General features: G+C 38.2%; 1 protein-coding gene across 4 annotated transcripts; it reads left to right on the top strand.

Annotated features, from left to right (window-relative positions):
* The first annotated feature begins 1,652 nt into the window (after nucleotides 1–1,652).
* On the top strand, nucleotides 1,653–17,121 carry LOC144027564 (WD repeat-containing protein 47-like). Of its 4 annotated transcripts, none has more exons than XM_077535192.1 (16): nucleotides 1,653–1,812; nucleotides 2,395–2,584; nucleotides 2,655–2,738; nucleotides 3,331–3,415; nucleotides 4,338–4,646; nucleotides 5,089–5,528; nucleotides 6,396–6,489; nucleotides 8,664–8,833; nucleotides 10,421–10,636; nucleotides 11,730–11,802; nucleotides 11,885–12,042; nucleotides 12,114–12,280; nucleotides 12,358–12,528; nucleotides 13,746–13,877; nucleotides 15,574–15,792; nucleotides 15,863–17,121. In XM_077535192.1, the coding sequence occupies exons 1-16, from the start codon at nucleotides 1,689–1,691 to the stop codon at nucleotides 16,003–16,005; spliced, it is 2,775 nt and encodes a 924-aa protein (XP_077391318.1). In that variant the 5' UTR covers nucleotides 1,653–1,688; the 3' UTR covers nucleotides 16,006–17,121. The 4 variants fall into 4 exon arrangements, with proteins under 4 accessions (XP_077391318.1, XP_077391317.1, XP_077391320.1 ...); XM_077535191.1 differs by having other exon boundaries at nucleotides 8,661–8,833; XM_077535194.1 differs by having other exon boundaries at nucleotides 1,664–1,801; nucleotides 8,661–8,833.
* Nucleotides 17,122–17,250: the final 129 nt, after the last annotated feature.

Here is a 17,250-nt window from a genome sequence, read left to right as displayed (position 1 = left end):
TATCGATCCTTCCCTCCTTCCTCTCTTTAGTTTTTCCTCTGGGCTCTTGAGATCTCGCTAAATTTGCTGGAATTTAGAGGCTTCCGGGGTTGGCGTAAGACTTTGATTTTGTAATCATGGGGAAGGCAGGAAGTGTTTGGTCGGTGCTGGATGTCACTTTGATTTACCTTTCTTTTCTCTTTATTTCTTTTTTTTCTGACCTTTTCTCTGGTCTCCTGACCATTTAAATCTCACGACTCTGGCAAGATTCTGAAGTACCTGGTTAAGGCGAAGGGTAATGGGATATTTATAAGGTTTTAGGTGAATGAATGAGTATAAATTTATACGTATTTTCACGCACGCACACGCACGCACGCAAACGCACGCAAACGCACACACGCAAACGCACGCACGCACGCAAACGCACGCACGCAAACGCACGCACACATACACACACACACAAAAAAAAAAAAAAAAAAAAAAAAAAAAAAGGAAAAGAGCAATGATGACAAGACGTTGAATCGGTAAGACTACCGAATGAAAAAAAAAAAAAAAAAAAAAAAAAAAAAAAACAATAATGTAATACCAAAAGTTGCATGACTACAAACAACAACAGGGTAACTGTACAAAACAACATACTAGCATAATACAGTTACGCCTGCTGTTGTTTGTGGTCCGTATTTTTCCTTGAGCTCATCTGAACTATTTAAGTCCTCATACTTGTTCGAATAAACACTGATTGTAATTTTGTAAGCACATTCAATTATAGACTCGATTATTGATCAAATACAATATGTCATTAAAGGGAATGGTGCTATTTTCATTAAGTGGTCGAGTCTGAGTCCTGTTTTCCAATTATTTTTCTTACAATAACACTTTTCGATTTGCATCAAGGTCGGCACGCAGTGGCCTCCTAATTCTAGTAGATGATGCTGTGGTGGAGAAATTGCGATGTTCCTCCTGCCTTGTTTCATTTATTTATATTTTATAAATTATGAATTAATGTTGAGCTTGAAAAACAAGTATATATATATATATATATATATATATATATATATATATATATATATATATATATATATATATATATATATATATATATATATATATATACCTATTGAGGACCCAAAAAAATGTTTTTTAAATATTTACAATGGGATAATATAATTAAAAGCCATAACCTTTTTGTGTTATTAAATGTGTCTTTTAGTTATGATAATTCCAATTCATGTTATGTAAAACATATTCAATTTCACGATATATTTAGATTCGTGTGCTGTTACCCAAGGACCAAAAAAAAAAGAAAAAAAAAGGTGCAAATAAATAAGTAAATAAATAAATAATGGTGGGGAAAAAATAAATTGAATAATTCTTGTTCTTATGTTGTAAGTTTCCAAAATTGGAATAAAAAATGTATGTCCTATCATGTATTTGACTTATTATTTGTTTATTCAACTGTGATACTTTTAAGGACAGACAGACAGACAGACAGACCGATTCAGATAGATAGATAGATAGATAGATAGATAGATAGATAGATAGATAGATAGATAGATAGATAGATAGATAGATAGATAGATAGATAGATAGATAGATTTGTCGTGTCCGTGTCCCTGCAGTTGACAAGTTGTCGGTCTTACACAAAGTAGGTGTGTCTACACTGCGATAATGGCGCACCCGATTGGACGTTTGCGGCTGCGTGCGTCCGCATGGCAACGCAACCTGCCCGCCACAAAATAAGGCAGGAGGAGAGCTCTGCTAGCAAACCGGGATTTATTGACGACACCTTCTTGGACGCTTTTTGGGTTTGGCGCACTGACAGGTCAGGACACGGTAACGATTCGACGAGACGTCACGTCTGTAGCGTTGAAACGAATAGCATGGGTCTGTTCCGTGCGTGCGTGTCTGATTGTGACTGTGGGTCTGGGCGGTGCCTACTCGCCACAAACGCGCTACAGTACTGTCAACATAGCGCACAATGCACAGCATGCATGCAGCGTCAACACCCTTGATCAGATCTGTACACGTATCATTGGCATACCAGCAAGGAAGCACATCATGTACTTAAACGCATCACTGAATTGCAGATGTTGGATCTAATATGGATAACGTCCGTCCCGGTGTTGCAGCAAACACAACTTGCAGTGTTTGCACTGTTTGGGCCGGGTTTTTTGGGATGTTTTTTCTTTCTGCGCTGTTACTGTAATTGCACACTAGCTATGGTTGATATAATTAACGTTTCAATTTCAATTAAATACTTATTTAAAAAAAAAAAAGTGCAAAACGAATTCCTTTTGAATTTGTTCTCTGTTTCATAATATATATCACTATATTGTAGTGTATTTTTACAGTTTCTGGATAAGTCATACCTGATTGACTTACTGTCACTTGTCTCCAAATGCATCTGTATTGAAGTGGCCTGTAAACCGCCACTTGAAGCGGTCACCATGACAGCAGAGGAGACAATCAACATCAAAGAAGCAGAAGTGGTCAAGTTGGTCCTCGACTTCCTCAGCTCCAGAAAGCTGCACATCAGCATGCTGGCATTGGAGAAGGAGAGCGGCGTCATCAACGGCCTCTATTCCGATGACATGCTCTTCCTCAGGTATGACAACATCATGCACCGACCGCATTATAACTTCACGAAATATGATTCATTTGCTTCTCATTGACAGGCAACTCATTCTGGATGGTCAGTGGGAGGAGGTGATGCAATTCATTCAGCCTTTAGAAGGGTTGGACAAGTTTGACAAGAAAAGGTAAAAACAACTAAACATTACCAAGAAGAAGCCAAGTTCCTATCATGGTCACATCCCATTTCGATCTAGCAGGGTTGAATGAGCTATATATAGTCTTTCAAGTGGTTTTACCAAGTAACTCTTTAATAGCCTAACTTGCCTATTTTTAAATGTCTTTGACAACAAGTACTTTCAAGCAATATCTGAAACACAGAAACAATATGATGTGAAAGCCAAAAGCTAAGCTGAGCTGTTGGATGCACATTGCTATTTTCAACGTTAGCTTCTGCTAAGGAGGAGGTAACTGCGCACTAATCGACAAATGCAAAGGCAGTTGTCTCCCTGTAGCTAGCAAGGACTGTCAAGCTAACAAAACACAACAATATAACAATAGTTTGTTTTTAAGAACGCTTTAATTAGCAGTTAGCATGAGACATGAACACCCTCTCAAAATAAACCAAAGGGTATAAAAACATACTGAAAAGAGTCTTATATGTATCATTCTTGTTTCTTGGGGTATTTTGACAGAAACATGTCCCATGAATGAATGAATTAATTAATTAATTAATTGTGAAAATATCAGCCCATACTTTGTTTTGTTTTGTTTTTGCAGGTTCCGCTATATCATTCTGAAGCAGAAGTTTCTTGAGGCCCTTTGTGTAAATAATGCCATGTCTGCGACTGAAGATCCCCAAAATGTACGTTTACATGGGAATTTACACTATTACTAAGGAAACAAAAGAAATATTGTTCTATTTATCAAACTGAGTACTATGTGCTCAACAAATTCAACTTTTCAACAAATTCAAACTTTTTCAAAGCACAAAATGTTGCCTGAACAGTCAATTTGCTGACACAAACCACCTTTTGGAACCAAGAACTTTTTTCTGGAAGATCAAGTAAGGTTAGCAATAATGTTGAAATAAAGCATCACTTCAAAGCATCCAATCAGTTAGTGTTAATTTGGGGATTGCTTTCATGTGCTGTGATGTACTGTACTGATCACTCTGTCACGTTAACCTTGCTCTGGAAGCTGAATTCTCGCGGTATTGTGAGTTCACAAACTCAGGAGAATACATCTTGTAACCGATCCCGTTGATTTCCACTGATCCGGTTCACACCACAGAGGCATTGTGGTTAGAGGCGGTATATACAGTTGTGACGAAACCAGGAAGTGTCGACACCGTGGGAAACAAACTAATCTAACATGGACGCAAGGACACTGCAATTATTTCTGTTTTTGCAGAATTACTCACCGTTTCCTTGTTGAATGATAAAGTTAAAGTACCACTGATTGTCACATGCAGAATGTCCCGCCTTTCTCAAATAAATCAATGCGGAGCAGTCCCAGATTGATATTGTGGAGAACTCTTGAGTGAATCACAATTATAAATCTGGCTATTGCCAGGTTACTGGCATATTCTATTAAAAAAAATAAAATAAAATCATGAAAACAGTTGATGATTACCCTCTGCAGCATCTTCTAGTATTCACAGACATGTTGACAGTTTTATAGAAATAGTTTAGCTTGTTAGGCTATGAATGCTAAATGATTACATACACAGACTATGTTATCGTATTGACAGCTACTCACTCTTATGAATCTTCCGCCATGCACAGCTGGAGTTTACCATGCAGGAGGCTGTCAAGTGCCTGCACAACTTGGAGGACTTCTGCCCATCTAAGGAGGACTACAGCAAACTATGTCTTCTCCTCACGCTGCCTCGCCTCACCCACCATGCCGAGTTCAAGGACTGGAACCCGAGTACGGCGCGCGTCCACTGTTTCGAGGAAGCCTGTGCGATGGTGGCCGAGTTCATTCCGGCGGACAGGAAACTGAGCGAGGCGGGCTTCCGAGCGAGTGGGAACCGCCTCTTCCAGCTGCTCATCAAAGGGATTCTTTATGAGTGCTGTGTCGAATTCTGCCAGGTGAGCCGGCATCTTTGCAGCTAGAACAGATTTTAGTGGAAGAGCGTCTGTTGCTGTCGAAGGAAGTCATGACTGACTCTGTTGTAGGAAGGTCTTGTGAAACTGAAATGTCAGGAGTTTTTACAGGGTCGAGACCAGTGGTTCTTAACCAGAGGTTCGGTGAGTTCGTTTCAGGGGTTTGGCAGAGGTCAAGACACACACCTGACTCAAATGTTTCGTGATGATATGCCCCACAGAGGCTAGAGATGATCACACTACATTGTTTGGCCTATCTGGTGTTCCACAGGGTTCAATTCTGGGGCCTCTGTGGTTTTCATTGTATCTGCTGCAAATCAATGTGTAGAGAGCCAGAAACTCCCAACAAAGTTAAGAACCACTGGTCTAGACCATATGCTTGCTACAAATCAGTTCAGTCGGTCTTAGCAACACATTTACTTTGCAGAGCAAAGCAACTGGAGAGGCGATAACGGAGAGCGAAGTATTACTCGGCGTAGACTTGCTCTGCGGGAACGGTTGCGACGAACTGGATCTATCGCTGCTGTCCTGGCTGCAGAATCTCTCCCCTGGTGCGTTTTCATGCGCCTTTCAACAGAAGACCCTCAGCATCCATGTGGAGCGCCTGGTCAAGCCCAGCAAGGCCGGCCACGCAGACCTCCTTACCCCTTTGATCAACCGCCTGTCCCCCTGCCCGGCCTCACCTTTCCGCCAGAGGCCGCACTCGGCCGACACGTACATGTCCAGATCCCTGAACCCGGCTCTGGACGGTCTGTCCCATGGCTTGGCTGCCCAGGACAAGAGAGGCATGGAGGTCAACATGAAATCAGCTCTCAGTCGAAGCCTGGTGGAGAGCAATGTTCATCAACTGGATGATTCACCCGAGAAGTAAATATTGTAAATGCTTCTTGATTTGAAATACAAAAGGCCCAACACATTGTTCAATGTTGAATCTCTTGTAGAGCTGTTAAAACCGGTAACATAGTACACCATTCTCTCCCGACACTTTTTTAAAAATCACTATACAAATAAAAAATACGAAATAACCACCAAATACTGGTTAATAAACACCAATCAAGTAAAAAATGCTTTTGTAATGTACCGTATTTTCCGCACTATAAGGTGCAACTCATTATAAGGCGCACCTTCAATGTATGACATATTGGCAAACCTTTTCCATATATAAGGCGCACCGCACTATAAGGCGCACCTTCAATGAATGACATATTTTAAAACTTTTTTCATATATAAGGCGCTACAGTAGAGGCTGGGGTTACATTATGCATCCATTAGATGGTGCTGCGCTAAAGGGAATGTCAACAAAACAGTCAGATAGGTCAGTTAAACTTTGTTAATAGATTACAAACCAGCTTTCTGACAACTCCATTCACTCCCAAAATGAATAAACAGCTGTTTTCTTATTTTCTCTGAGGCAAAGTATTAGTATTAGCTAGCGATCCAAGATGGCGGGATCTTCTGCGCTTGCGCGTCACCGATCGTGCAGGGTCACCGATAGCGTCTTGACGGCGAGACATGTTGCGACTCAATATTGATCCATATATAAGGCGCACTGGATTATAAGGCGCATGGTCAGCTTTTGAAAAAATTGAAGGCTTTTAGGTACTTTAAATCGGATTAGTCAATTAATTGATTGAATAATTGATAGATTAATCGATTCTAAAACCATTTGATAGTGAAAGCACTAATCTCTTGTTTGAACTAACATTAAGCAACTTTTTTTTTTTTTGACTTTAGAAAGTATCCACGGGGATTGGAGGGTCCCAAGACCACGCGCACCCCTCTGACTCCTGGGAGGGACGGAGGAACGGCATTCACAGAAACAGCTGAGGTAATGAATGATGTGTCATAAAAGTTCCAGCACTTTTATCACAAAAGATATCCGGAACTTCAAATTCAAACTACAAACTATGAGTTTTTGCAAACGATAGAATGGCATGTATGTATTGGCACTGTTTTTGTATTAACCGTATACTCTTGCCCATTTGTTTGTTGGAATCTTGGACTGAATCTCGCTGGCCTAAAAAAATAAAATCTGAAAGTTTGAAAATAAGCACTTTGATTTCAGAGAAGACTGGGCTGATTGAGCTTTTGACATCAAAGAGCTGACACATTTTCAGCCAGAAAATCATTGAAGAGAGACAGACATATTGTTGATTTTTATCCCATTTTAAAACAGTTCCCCTTGTGTTATAAAGGAGAAGAAAAGTCAAACAAACATCAGTCCGTCCGTCCGTCCGTCCATCCATCCATCCATCCATCCATCCATCCATTTTCTTGACCGCTTATTCCTCACAAGGGTCGCGGGGGGTGCTGGAGCCTATCTCAGCTGGCTTTGGGCAATAGACGGGGTACACCCTGAACTGGTTGCCAGCCAATCGCAGAAGTCAAACATTTTCTTAACAATAATATATTCTATACCGCCCATCCGCTTTTATACATCTCAAAGGGGGCAGCCATTTTGCCACTTGTCGACTGAAAATTACATCACAGTTGCTCAGGGCTCAGGTAACGGCCAATCACAACTAATCTGTTTTCTGAGTTTGGTCGAGTGACATTCACAAACAAAGCGGTTATTTAGTTGGATAAAAACAGGTAGATTTTGCTGCTTAATTCATATTCCACAAATGCAATATTAAATATATATATTTTTTTTTAAAGAGGAAATGAAAAATATATAAATATATATTTTTAACAGTGTACTTACTTGCCCTTGCCCTTCCTTGAAATGTATTTAAAGATTGTGGAGGGGAGTTGTTCAAGGGTTTATATGCGCTCTGTATTGTGGTTTTTCACATATTGTTGGTGGGTCTGAAACTTATACCCACGATAAACAGGACTCCATCGTGTTCTTGTATTTGCTAAAAAGGAAAAAAAAAGAAAGAAAAAGAAACAATGTATCTTGGTAATTGAGCTCGGAACAACTTTGCATCATATCATAATAGTGGAATCTGATGTCACTTTCAGAGATGTGAGATCTACAAGGTCACATAAAACACTGCTTTAATGATATTTATGAAACTTGAAGATCAGATCAAGGAAATTTTGGGGGCAAATTTGGACATTTTAATACATTTTCTTTGGAAGGCTCCACACAATTATCTTCTTGTTAAGTTATGAGTATGTGAGGGCTGTTATCAGGGGAAGCATCACAGGTACAGTAAATAGTTTTAAGCGCTTACCTTTAGCTTCTCAGTCTGGATTGCTTCAATGAATCAAGACAATAAAAACAAATAACAAAGGTCGTCTGAGGCAGTGTCTTGTCATGGGAATTATTACCAAGAGTAACAGAGAGTACGAGATTTAGAATAGATTCCCCCTGAACCCCTGAACCGCCTCATCTCCATACCGCCAGCCCTCATAAATCCCTCGTAACTGCCCCGCCGCAAGTGTCCAGAGACACTTGTGACCTGCTGCCACCGCCGCGTGAAAGTGGTGGAGGTCATGGCAAGAGGAGGCAGATCATCTGGTTTGATTTGCTGTCGCACCCGAGATGGCCCAATGGCTCCTTCATCACTCATCTTTATGCATCCCGGGTTCCTGCTAATGGAGTAACGTGTTTTCGTATTGGATGCGGTGTGTGTGTGCATGAAAAGTGGCGGTGACAGAGTTGAAGGGACAATGAGGTCCCTGAAAACTTTTTTTATGGCATGGATAATGTAGCATAAGGCCTTGAGAGGCTCTTTGGAGAGTTTGTCTATTATATGCAGTAAATGTGGGTAGGCGTGTGCTCTTGCATGTGTTTGTGATGACTAATATTGATTGGCATGTTGCATCCATTTTTTGAATAGCAATGACGAGTGATGCCTATGGCCAAGTTTTCGATGAACCTAACATGTATGTTCTTGTAACCTGATGTGTTTCTATACCAAAATTGAGCAGTAATTGCAAAATGACAGTCAAACAACAGCAACACGATATCGCTTAAGAAGGTGCTACAGCTACAACATGTACAGACAAATTACAACTCACCATGTTTTGCTCTTGGTTTATGCGTGTCAGCAGCCTGACTCGGCAGAGCAAATGCAAGAGTACTACAGGCAGCGTCTGCGCGTGCAGCAGCATCTGGAGCAGAAGCAACAGCAGAGACAGCTTTATCAGCAGATGTTGCTTGAGGGGGGTGTGAAACCGCTCGACGGAGCCCAAAACAACCTCACGGAGACTTTTCTCACTCGGTAAGTGAACAAATAAGGTTGGAAGTAGTTGTGGAGTTATAAAAATATAATCCAGAACTCTAATTTTGGCCAGCAACCTCATAAATTGAGTGCACATCTGCCTATCTTGCATAGCATTTAAAAGTTAACACAGCACCACGGAAAAACTGCTCTGGGAGAGGCCAATGCTAGTTGTCACGGTGAACTGATATGACCCAAGAGATATGAAGTGTTATTTGTCATATTGTAAGTGAGATGGCATGACTCCTTCTTGTGAGTGGCTCCAAGTTAGCCCTTAGATCAGTGGTCTGCAATCTGCGACTCCAGAGCCACATGTAGCTATTTCATCCTTCTGTTGTGCCTCTCTGTGAATTTGCAAAACTAAATTATAATACTAACTGTATACATAAAATAAATATATTAGACAGACGTCAGCATGTACAGTACATGCATGATAAAATGTATATTGGCAATGTAAAAACAAACGTGTGAGGGCACACAAAAACTCCCCACGTCTGCAATTAAGTTGTGCGTTGTGGTTGTATGAGGCAAGAAAGATGTTCTGATTCATTGGAGCTGCTCTTACTTTTTGGCCCATGTGTTTGAATAGTAAATATGCAAATATAGCTATATTTTCAGGATGTCATCATTGACATTTTTGGATTGAAAAATAAAATAAACGTAAAGCACGGACTACAGAACTACAGTTGAAAATGATTTATTATTATTATTATTATTATTATTATTATTATTATTATTATTATTATTATTATTATTATTATTATTATTATTATTATTATTACTACTACTACTAATACTACTACTATTACTATTATATATAATATTATGTATTATTATACCCCTTTGCTCTTTACATGCAGGGGAGTGGATAGGAAGCCTTTGCACGTCCCTGACCGCATGCGGAGGATCAGGAGCATGAATTACATGAATTAACCAGCTAAAATAAATATTCTGTTATTTCAAAAACATATATTTTACATTGAAGTAGCCATTTTTACTTCAAGTTGACTACTCAGTCTATAAGTGATCAAATATTTGTGTTTTATATTTGGCCCACTGCAGGTGGATGTTTTAATTTGGCTTCAATTAATTTTCATGAATACAAGGTGGAGTCACATATAGATATTGACTATTTTATTTGAATATAAGCTTTATTCAAACATCTTTTTTTTCAGACTACCATTTCCTCAACGTAGTAGTTCACTATTGTTTCTTTCAGGTAAAAATAAAAAATGAGCTAAATAACTTGCCTAGAATGCGTTCATGCTGCCCCCTAGTGGTTTTGATGTACTTGTTGGAATAATGAGGTATCATTATTATTTAGCACTACATTTAACAAACTTTTTGTGTCATTTTTAGATTGTTTCATACAGACTCATCATTACCTGCACAGTAAATTAAATAGTTTTTTGATATTTTCTTTTTAAACAGTGAATTAATCATATATAAAATGCTCACATATGCTACCATTTATATATCTTAGACAATTGTGCCTTCATATCAATCATTTTGGATTATGTTGAAGTGTAAGTTACCTGGATTGCAGATATCGTATCTCTAAATGAACTCACAGTGTCTTCTGTTCAGATCCATTCAGAAACTGGAGGAGATGAACGTTGGCATTGACCACCACGGAGATGAGATGAGCCCTCTGAGCCAGCAGTGCAATGGTGTGGCAGACGACGGCAGCGCATCCAACACCCAAATCTCAGCGCAGGTGCAAAGGGCAAAGCCGGACAGTGTGAGCAGCAGCCCCGCAAGCCGTTGCCTGCAACACGTCAATGAGGCAACACGCCCTGCAAGGTAATGAATGAATGGTGGTTTGTTCCAAAACAAATCAGTTTCAGGTTTGTGCTGCTTGATTGTGGAAAACAAATAATAATCACGATTATTTTGGCAATAATTGAAATTACGATTGTACAAAGGATTATTTAATTTTTGGTACAAAACAAGAAAATGTTTAAGCATTTAAAAATATTAAGATCAATATAAAATATATATATATAAAAATACAAACACTATAATTACGGAAGGTCCTTTTGGACCAAACTGAATTTATAATAATAAATATTATGTATTATTTATTAATTATTTATTTATTTATTTATTACATCGGCAAAAACTTAAAAGTTGCAGTGTAGCTTGTGCACTGTACAGTAAGATGATTATTTATATTTTCTTACAAAAGAACATGTTTACACTTTTAAAAATATTATGAGTAATTAAAAAAAATAGAAGCACAATAATTATGTAAGTTCCTTTTGGACCAAACAGAATTTATAATAATAATAATAATAATACATACATATATATATATATATATATATATATATATATATATATATATATATATATATTTATACTTATTTATTTTGGCATAAACTTTAAGTGGGAGTGCAGCATGTGCACTGTGCAGTAGGACGGTCATTTTTCTTTGGTACAAAACAGGAAAATGTTTAAATGTAAAACAAACAAACAAACAAACAAAAAATTCATAAAAAGTATTAGGATGAATAAAAATAAAATACAAATTCTTTGAAACACTAGAATTATGCATATTTCTTTTGGATAAAACAATTTATTAAATTAGTTATTTCAAAGTTTGGAAAAAAAAGTGTGAATGTATAAATGTAAACAACTCAAAAACTAGTATTAATAATCTTTTATTTACGATTATGCTGATTTTGTAATTGTGGAGTGTAATAAATGAAATTGTAATTGAATTTCGATTAATTGCACATCCCTATTTCATGTGATTTTAGTGCTAATAGGAGGCCATGTGCACTCATTAACTTTTGCGTGGCTGCATCTGAGCACTTCGTCTGCAAATTAATTAAATTATGGCCATTTAAAATGTTTCTTATTGTGTTCTTGAATGCATGCAATGTGACTGCAGTGCTGCTGAGAGGGTTGGAGGCCCAGGACAAGATGATTCGAGCAGCCGTGTGACACGTTGCACAACCCAGCAGGTACTATCAAGAAAACAAAAATCCGATTTAAAAAAAAAAAAAAGAAAAAAAATGAATTGTTTTTCCGCAACTTTCTTTACAGCCGGGAAAGGCAAAGACGCATTTTGCAAAAGTGAGCCAGCTTGAAGACACGCAAGCAGTACGATCAGTTGCCTTCCACCCTTCCGGATCACTATACGCTGTTGGTTCCAACTCGAAAACTCTCAGAGTTTGCGCCTATCCTGACACCCTCGCAACCAGGTCTGGACTGCACAGTTCAACTTGCCTGCCCAGATATTAAAATTCATATTTTGTCTCTACATGTTTAACAGTCCGGACGCCATCAAGCAGCCGGTGGTGCGCTTCCGAAGGAACAAACACCACAAAGGTTCCATCTACTGTGTCGCATGGAGCCACTGCGGACAGCTGCTGGCCACCGGCTCCAATGACAAATATGTCAAAGTTCTGCCTTTCAATGCTGACAGCTGCAATGCGACAGGTACACATTTTTAGTCACCATAAACTGATGCGCATTCAAGCAGGATCAAGATTTGGCGGATGTATGACATCATCCAGGTCCTGATCTGGAGTTCAGCATGCATGACGGAACCATCAGGGACTTGGCTTTCATGGAGGGTCCCGAGAGCGGAGGGTCCATCTTGATTAGTGCTGGAGCTGGAGACTGCAACATCTACACCACTGACTGCCAGAGAGGACAGGGTCTTCACGCCTTGAGTGGCCATACTGGTAACTGACCTTGAAACGTTTTGAAAGTTTGAAAAGAAACGATGGTGATAGTGTTTCAATTTTCATCAGATTTTGTCTATAAATTAATGCGATAACTTCATTAATCAATCCCTTTAAAAACTAACTTTGCCACTTGCTGAAGATGACCTCACCTGTGCTGAGGAAACAGGTAACGACCAATCATGGCTCAGTTTACTGACCAAATCAAGAAAACAGGTGTTCTTCAGTTGACAGAAAGTGGGAAAATGTGGTTTTAAAGGTATTGTAGAAAATAATGATGTTATCAGAGGAACGGATATTTTTTCCAAACCTAATACTGAACAAAACAAAAAGAACGATGTATTTCAATTCAAGGTGTCAGTTTGTGAAATCATCTGAGTCCATTCATATTTTAAAAAAAAATGTATTAAAAACTCAATTGCTGGAAAATATATATAGCACAAGGCATCATTTTTTTTTGTTATCAAAACAACAACTTGACTGCTTAATGTCATTTAGTTTGTGTTGATTATTATTATTATTATTATTATTATTATTATTATTATTATTGTTATTATTATTATTATTATTATTATTATTATTATTGTTGTTGTTGTTCATTTATTTATTAAATATTTATTTATGTACTTATTGAAATCAAATTAATTCTGAATAATATTAACTTTTTACTGCTGAAAATGGCTCAGTGAGTGAAGTATCACTTTAAAGAAGATAAAGAAGAAGCAACTGCAGTTGGAATGATGGAAGTAGAAGCAACGGCAGTCATGGCAACTACACTTTTGGTTTGCACAACAATTTATAAGGCGCATTAATCCACCAGATTTATACATTTAGCTACAATGGAGTGCGGACTACAATGGAGTTACGGTAGGCCATTTTAAAATAAAAAGAAATATGCACTGCTCACATTCATTCCTGAAAGCAGCTGTTGACTTTCCTTTTACTGCCTGCACTGGGCTCCATTTTTAATTTTTTATTTTTTGGTCACACTGAGTAAAGAAAACAAAACAAAAACATATTTCTTGACTTGTCTGAAGAGAAATAGCAAGAAAGACACTTTTCATATACAGTACATACACAATTTGACCACACTCAAAAACAAGTTTAATTCGAGTTAAAATCTGTGGACGCTTACCTTGATGTTTGAAGACTTTGCAATCTGTGATTAAGTCTGAAAAGTAGGATGTGCATGTTATATCATCTGTACTTTTGAACAGGCCACATTTTGACTCTATACACATGGGGAGGTTGGATGATCGCTTCGGGATCGCAAGACAAGACAGTCCGCTTCTGGGATCTGCGGGTTCCAAGTTGTGCGCGTGTTGTGGGTACCACCCCGCATGGCTCAGGTAAGTCGACTTCATTCATTCATGCTAACGTGAACTAATCTGACTGCGGTGTACATTCCGTTCTTTTTCTGATGCCATTATTGTTACTTATTATTGGGATATTATTGAGTTAGCCGTGTACAAATACTGAACTGTGTGTACCAGATAACTAACAATGTGGTTAAATTGTATAAGAGACCCGGTTGACCTTGGAAAATAATTGTGGAGATTCTTAGTTTATTATTTAGATGCTTAATATGCTGAAGTCGCATTAGATTTGCTATATTGGCTATTTTTCCCAAAAATGTTGGTTGACTTTTGGGCAGGTGTGTCCAAACTGTGGCGCAGATTGCCATGTGCGACCCGCCATCCATTTTTCAGTGGCCCGCAGCATATCATGAAAACTACATTTGTACAGTTGATGGAGACAACCACTAGTACTAATAAAGTCATATATATTCTGTAGAACTTTTTTAGATATGAAAAGGTACAATTTAAATATTTACTAGTAAAATTAGAACATTTATTTTCAGAAAACTATGGTGAATAATTGAAGAAATGAATAATTCATTTATTGGTTGGCAACCAGTCCAGGGTTTCCACCGCCTACTGCCCAGAGCCAGCTGAGATAAGCGCCAGCACCCTCCGCGACCCTTGTGAGGAATAAGCGGCCAAGAAAATGGATGGATGGATGGAATAATTCATTTTAAGAAGCTAAAATGGTTTCTTCCGCCTTCTGTTTTGTGTCAATGTCTAATTAATTAACCCTATAAAGCTAAACGTATCATAGCAGACATTTTGAGCTCTCTATTTCATAAGTATAATAATTTTTTTCCCCCATTAAAACCCTGACGTATATGATCTGACACATTCATTGCACGGATAATCCATTAGAGGGCAGTATCACCCAGCTGATTGCTTTTCCAGAGACCTTGGAAATATTAAATTGTTATACCTTGATTGTACAAATTTAAAGCATCAAGAACAGATGTATCAAATATAACACAGATCAAAAGTCATATGAGGAAGTTGATTTAAAAAAAAAAAAAAAAAGGGACCAATACATACCATACTCTACTTACAAAGAATCAGAATTTTCTCTCATATATTTCATGTTTCGGGAATGCTCAGATTACAATAGATTGCTTTAGTTTTGATCATGTATAAACATGGTATTCTGTGTCTGTTTAATGCAGGGACAGCTCTATTCTGAAATAAAGGGTGCACCCCAATGTTTAAAAAAAAAAAAAGGAAAAAAAATCTAAACTATTGCCTCTATTTGACCCTAACTGTACGATACAAACAATATCACATTGCTTGATTGACTGCTTTTGATGTGTTTAATTAATAAATTGTTAAGTTTACACACCAAAACATATCAAACACAGGATGAGAAGACGAGACTTTTGGTTTTTACTCGCAGCGAGGAGAGCAGCGTTGTCAGTTACAAACTGGCAAAGATGCTCTGACAATTTTCTTGCTTCCTCTCTTTTTATTTGGGATTGTTCCCTATCCGGTTACGAAAAATAGCGTTGCACCACGAAGGGGTGGGGAAAGCGCAATAGTGCAACGCTGCATTATCTTAGAATAACATATATGTCTGCTTGGATATAAGTGTCTTGCAACATAACATAAATTAAAGTTGAAAAATTTGAAAGTGGCCCCCATAGCTGACTAACAAAAAACTATTGAAAATATGCAATATTTTTCCCCACAGGAAGTGCGGTAGTTTCGGTGGCAGTGGATCCCAGCGGCCGCCTGCTCGCCACAGGCCAAGAGGACAGCACCTGCATGCTCTATGACATCAGAGGCGGCCGCATCGTCCAGACGTACCGTCCGCACTGCAGTGACATCCGCTCTGTGCGCTTCTCACCTGGAGCCCATAATCTTCTCACTGGTTCCTATGACAACAAAATCATCATCAGTGACCTGCAAGGTAGCAACTTGTGTTACACTAATTGTTGAAATCTGATTGACATTACTTCAATCATTTTGTTTGAACCCAGGTGACCTAACAAAAGCGCTCCCTCAGACGTTAGCAGGAGAACACTGGGACAAAGTGATCCAGTGTCGATGGCATCCCAAAGACCGAACCTTCCTCTCTTCTTCCGCTGATCGGACCGTCGTCCTCTGGGCGCCCAACCCTTAAGAGTCGGAATACGCGCGGCAAAATCGGGGATCACAAACTATTGCATATGTTTATATTTTTGTCTCAATGCATTATGTCTGTGGTGTTAGTTCATACAGATGTAGGACAATTGTAGAAAACAGGACTCGTATTTGTTTTATGCTTGTCAACTCACGCTGTCGAAAGATATTTTTTGTGGCGGAGAAGAGAGGAGAAGGTGGCAAATAATTAGTTATTCCAACCATCAAATGTACATTATGTTCAGAGTATACTGGTGTCAAATCTTTCACTTGTGTGCTATACTTGTACTCACTAAAATAATCCGACAATTTTAACTAGCACTTTAAATCTGGAGATCGTATTTGTGGGGTGTCATGGTGAATGCAGTTTTGCTGTTTTACAAGAACCCCAAATGACAAATCTGTGACAAAAATTTCTTAGAAAAAAGAAAACAAATATTGCAAAAAAATTTAAATATTTTTTAGAAAGTCATTGTCTTCTTTACAAATTCAAATGGATTAATATTAATGAACTTGAATGCTATGGTGAAGAAGTCATTACATAATGTGCCTTTTTTTAATCCATTTTAAGAGATTCTGGGTTGGTGTAGTAAGTGAATGTTATATTATGCGGGGTTTATCTATTTTTTACCATGTACTGTATGCACCTTGACACGTGTACATATTTGTAGTATTGCTCACTATGCACATTTTATGTCTTTATTGAAAGTCTGAACTGAATGAATAGTAGGTAGTATGTTCACATTGCACAACATGCGTTTGGTTACCATGCGCAGTCCAACTCAACTGATATTTTGCCTTAAAAAAAAATCATGAAGAGATTGTGCACATGAAAATAGAAGCTGTTGGTTAAACTCCCTCACTCGGTTTTGCACAATGTCCATTTAACCATTTGAACGTCTGCTTACCTGACATGACATCAATTGTTTGTGTTTGTATGTTGAACTATGTTTCATCACCTTGTGGTGTTTTACACAGTGTTTGTTCCACATATCTCGTCATTGTGATGTTGCCTATGGGGTCACAGTGGGATCATTTTGATTATTCTGACTTAACTCCCAAAAGGTCATTAGAGGTCAATGGCTTGAAATAAAAAAATGTCACTGGGGATAATTAATTTGGCGTTAAATCATTTGTTACTCCATGCCTACACTTTGTAATGATCATACTATATATTGGGACAACATAATCCTGATACTACAAAAATACATGTAGGAATTTAGCTGTACAGACATGTTAAACAGAC

The sequence above is a fragment of the Festucalex cinctus genome, chromosome 10, assembly GCF_051991245.1.
Source record: "Festucalex cinctus isolate MCC-2025b chromosome 10, RoL_Fcin_1.0, whole genome shotgun sequence".
NCBI lineage: Eukaryota > Metazoa > Chordata > Actinopteri > Syngnathiformes > Syngnathidae > Festucalex > Festucalex cinctus.
Note: the sequence above shows the minus strand (reverse complement) of the source record. Positions and strands in the feature narration are given on the sequence as shown.

Coding starts and splice junctions, on each gene's coding strand:
- LOC144027564 (XM_077535191.1), top strand. CDS start 1,689: ATGGCAACGCAACCTGCCCGCCACAAAATAAGGCAGGAGGAGAGCTCT. Junction 2,739..3,330: donor GACAAGTTTGACAAGAAAAG/GTAAAAACAACT, acceptor TTGTTTTTGCAG/GTTCCGCTATATCATTCTGA. Junction 12,529..13,745: donor CGCCTTGAGTGGCCATACTG/GTAACTGACCTT, acceptor ACTTTTGAACAG/GCCACATTTTGACTCTATAC.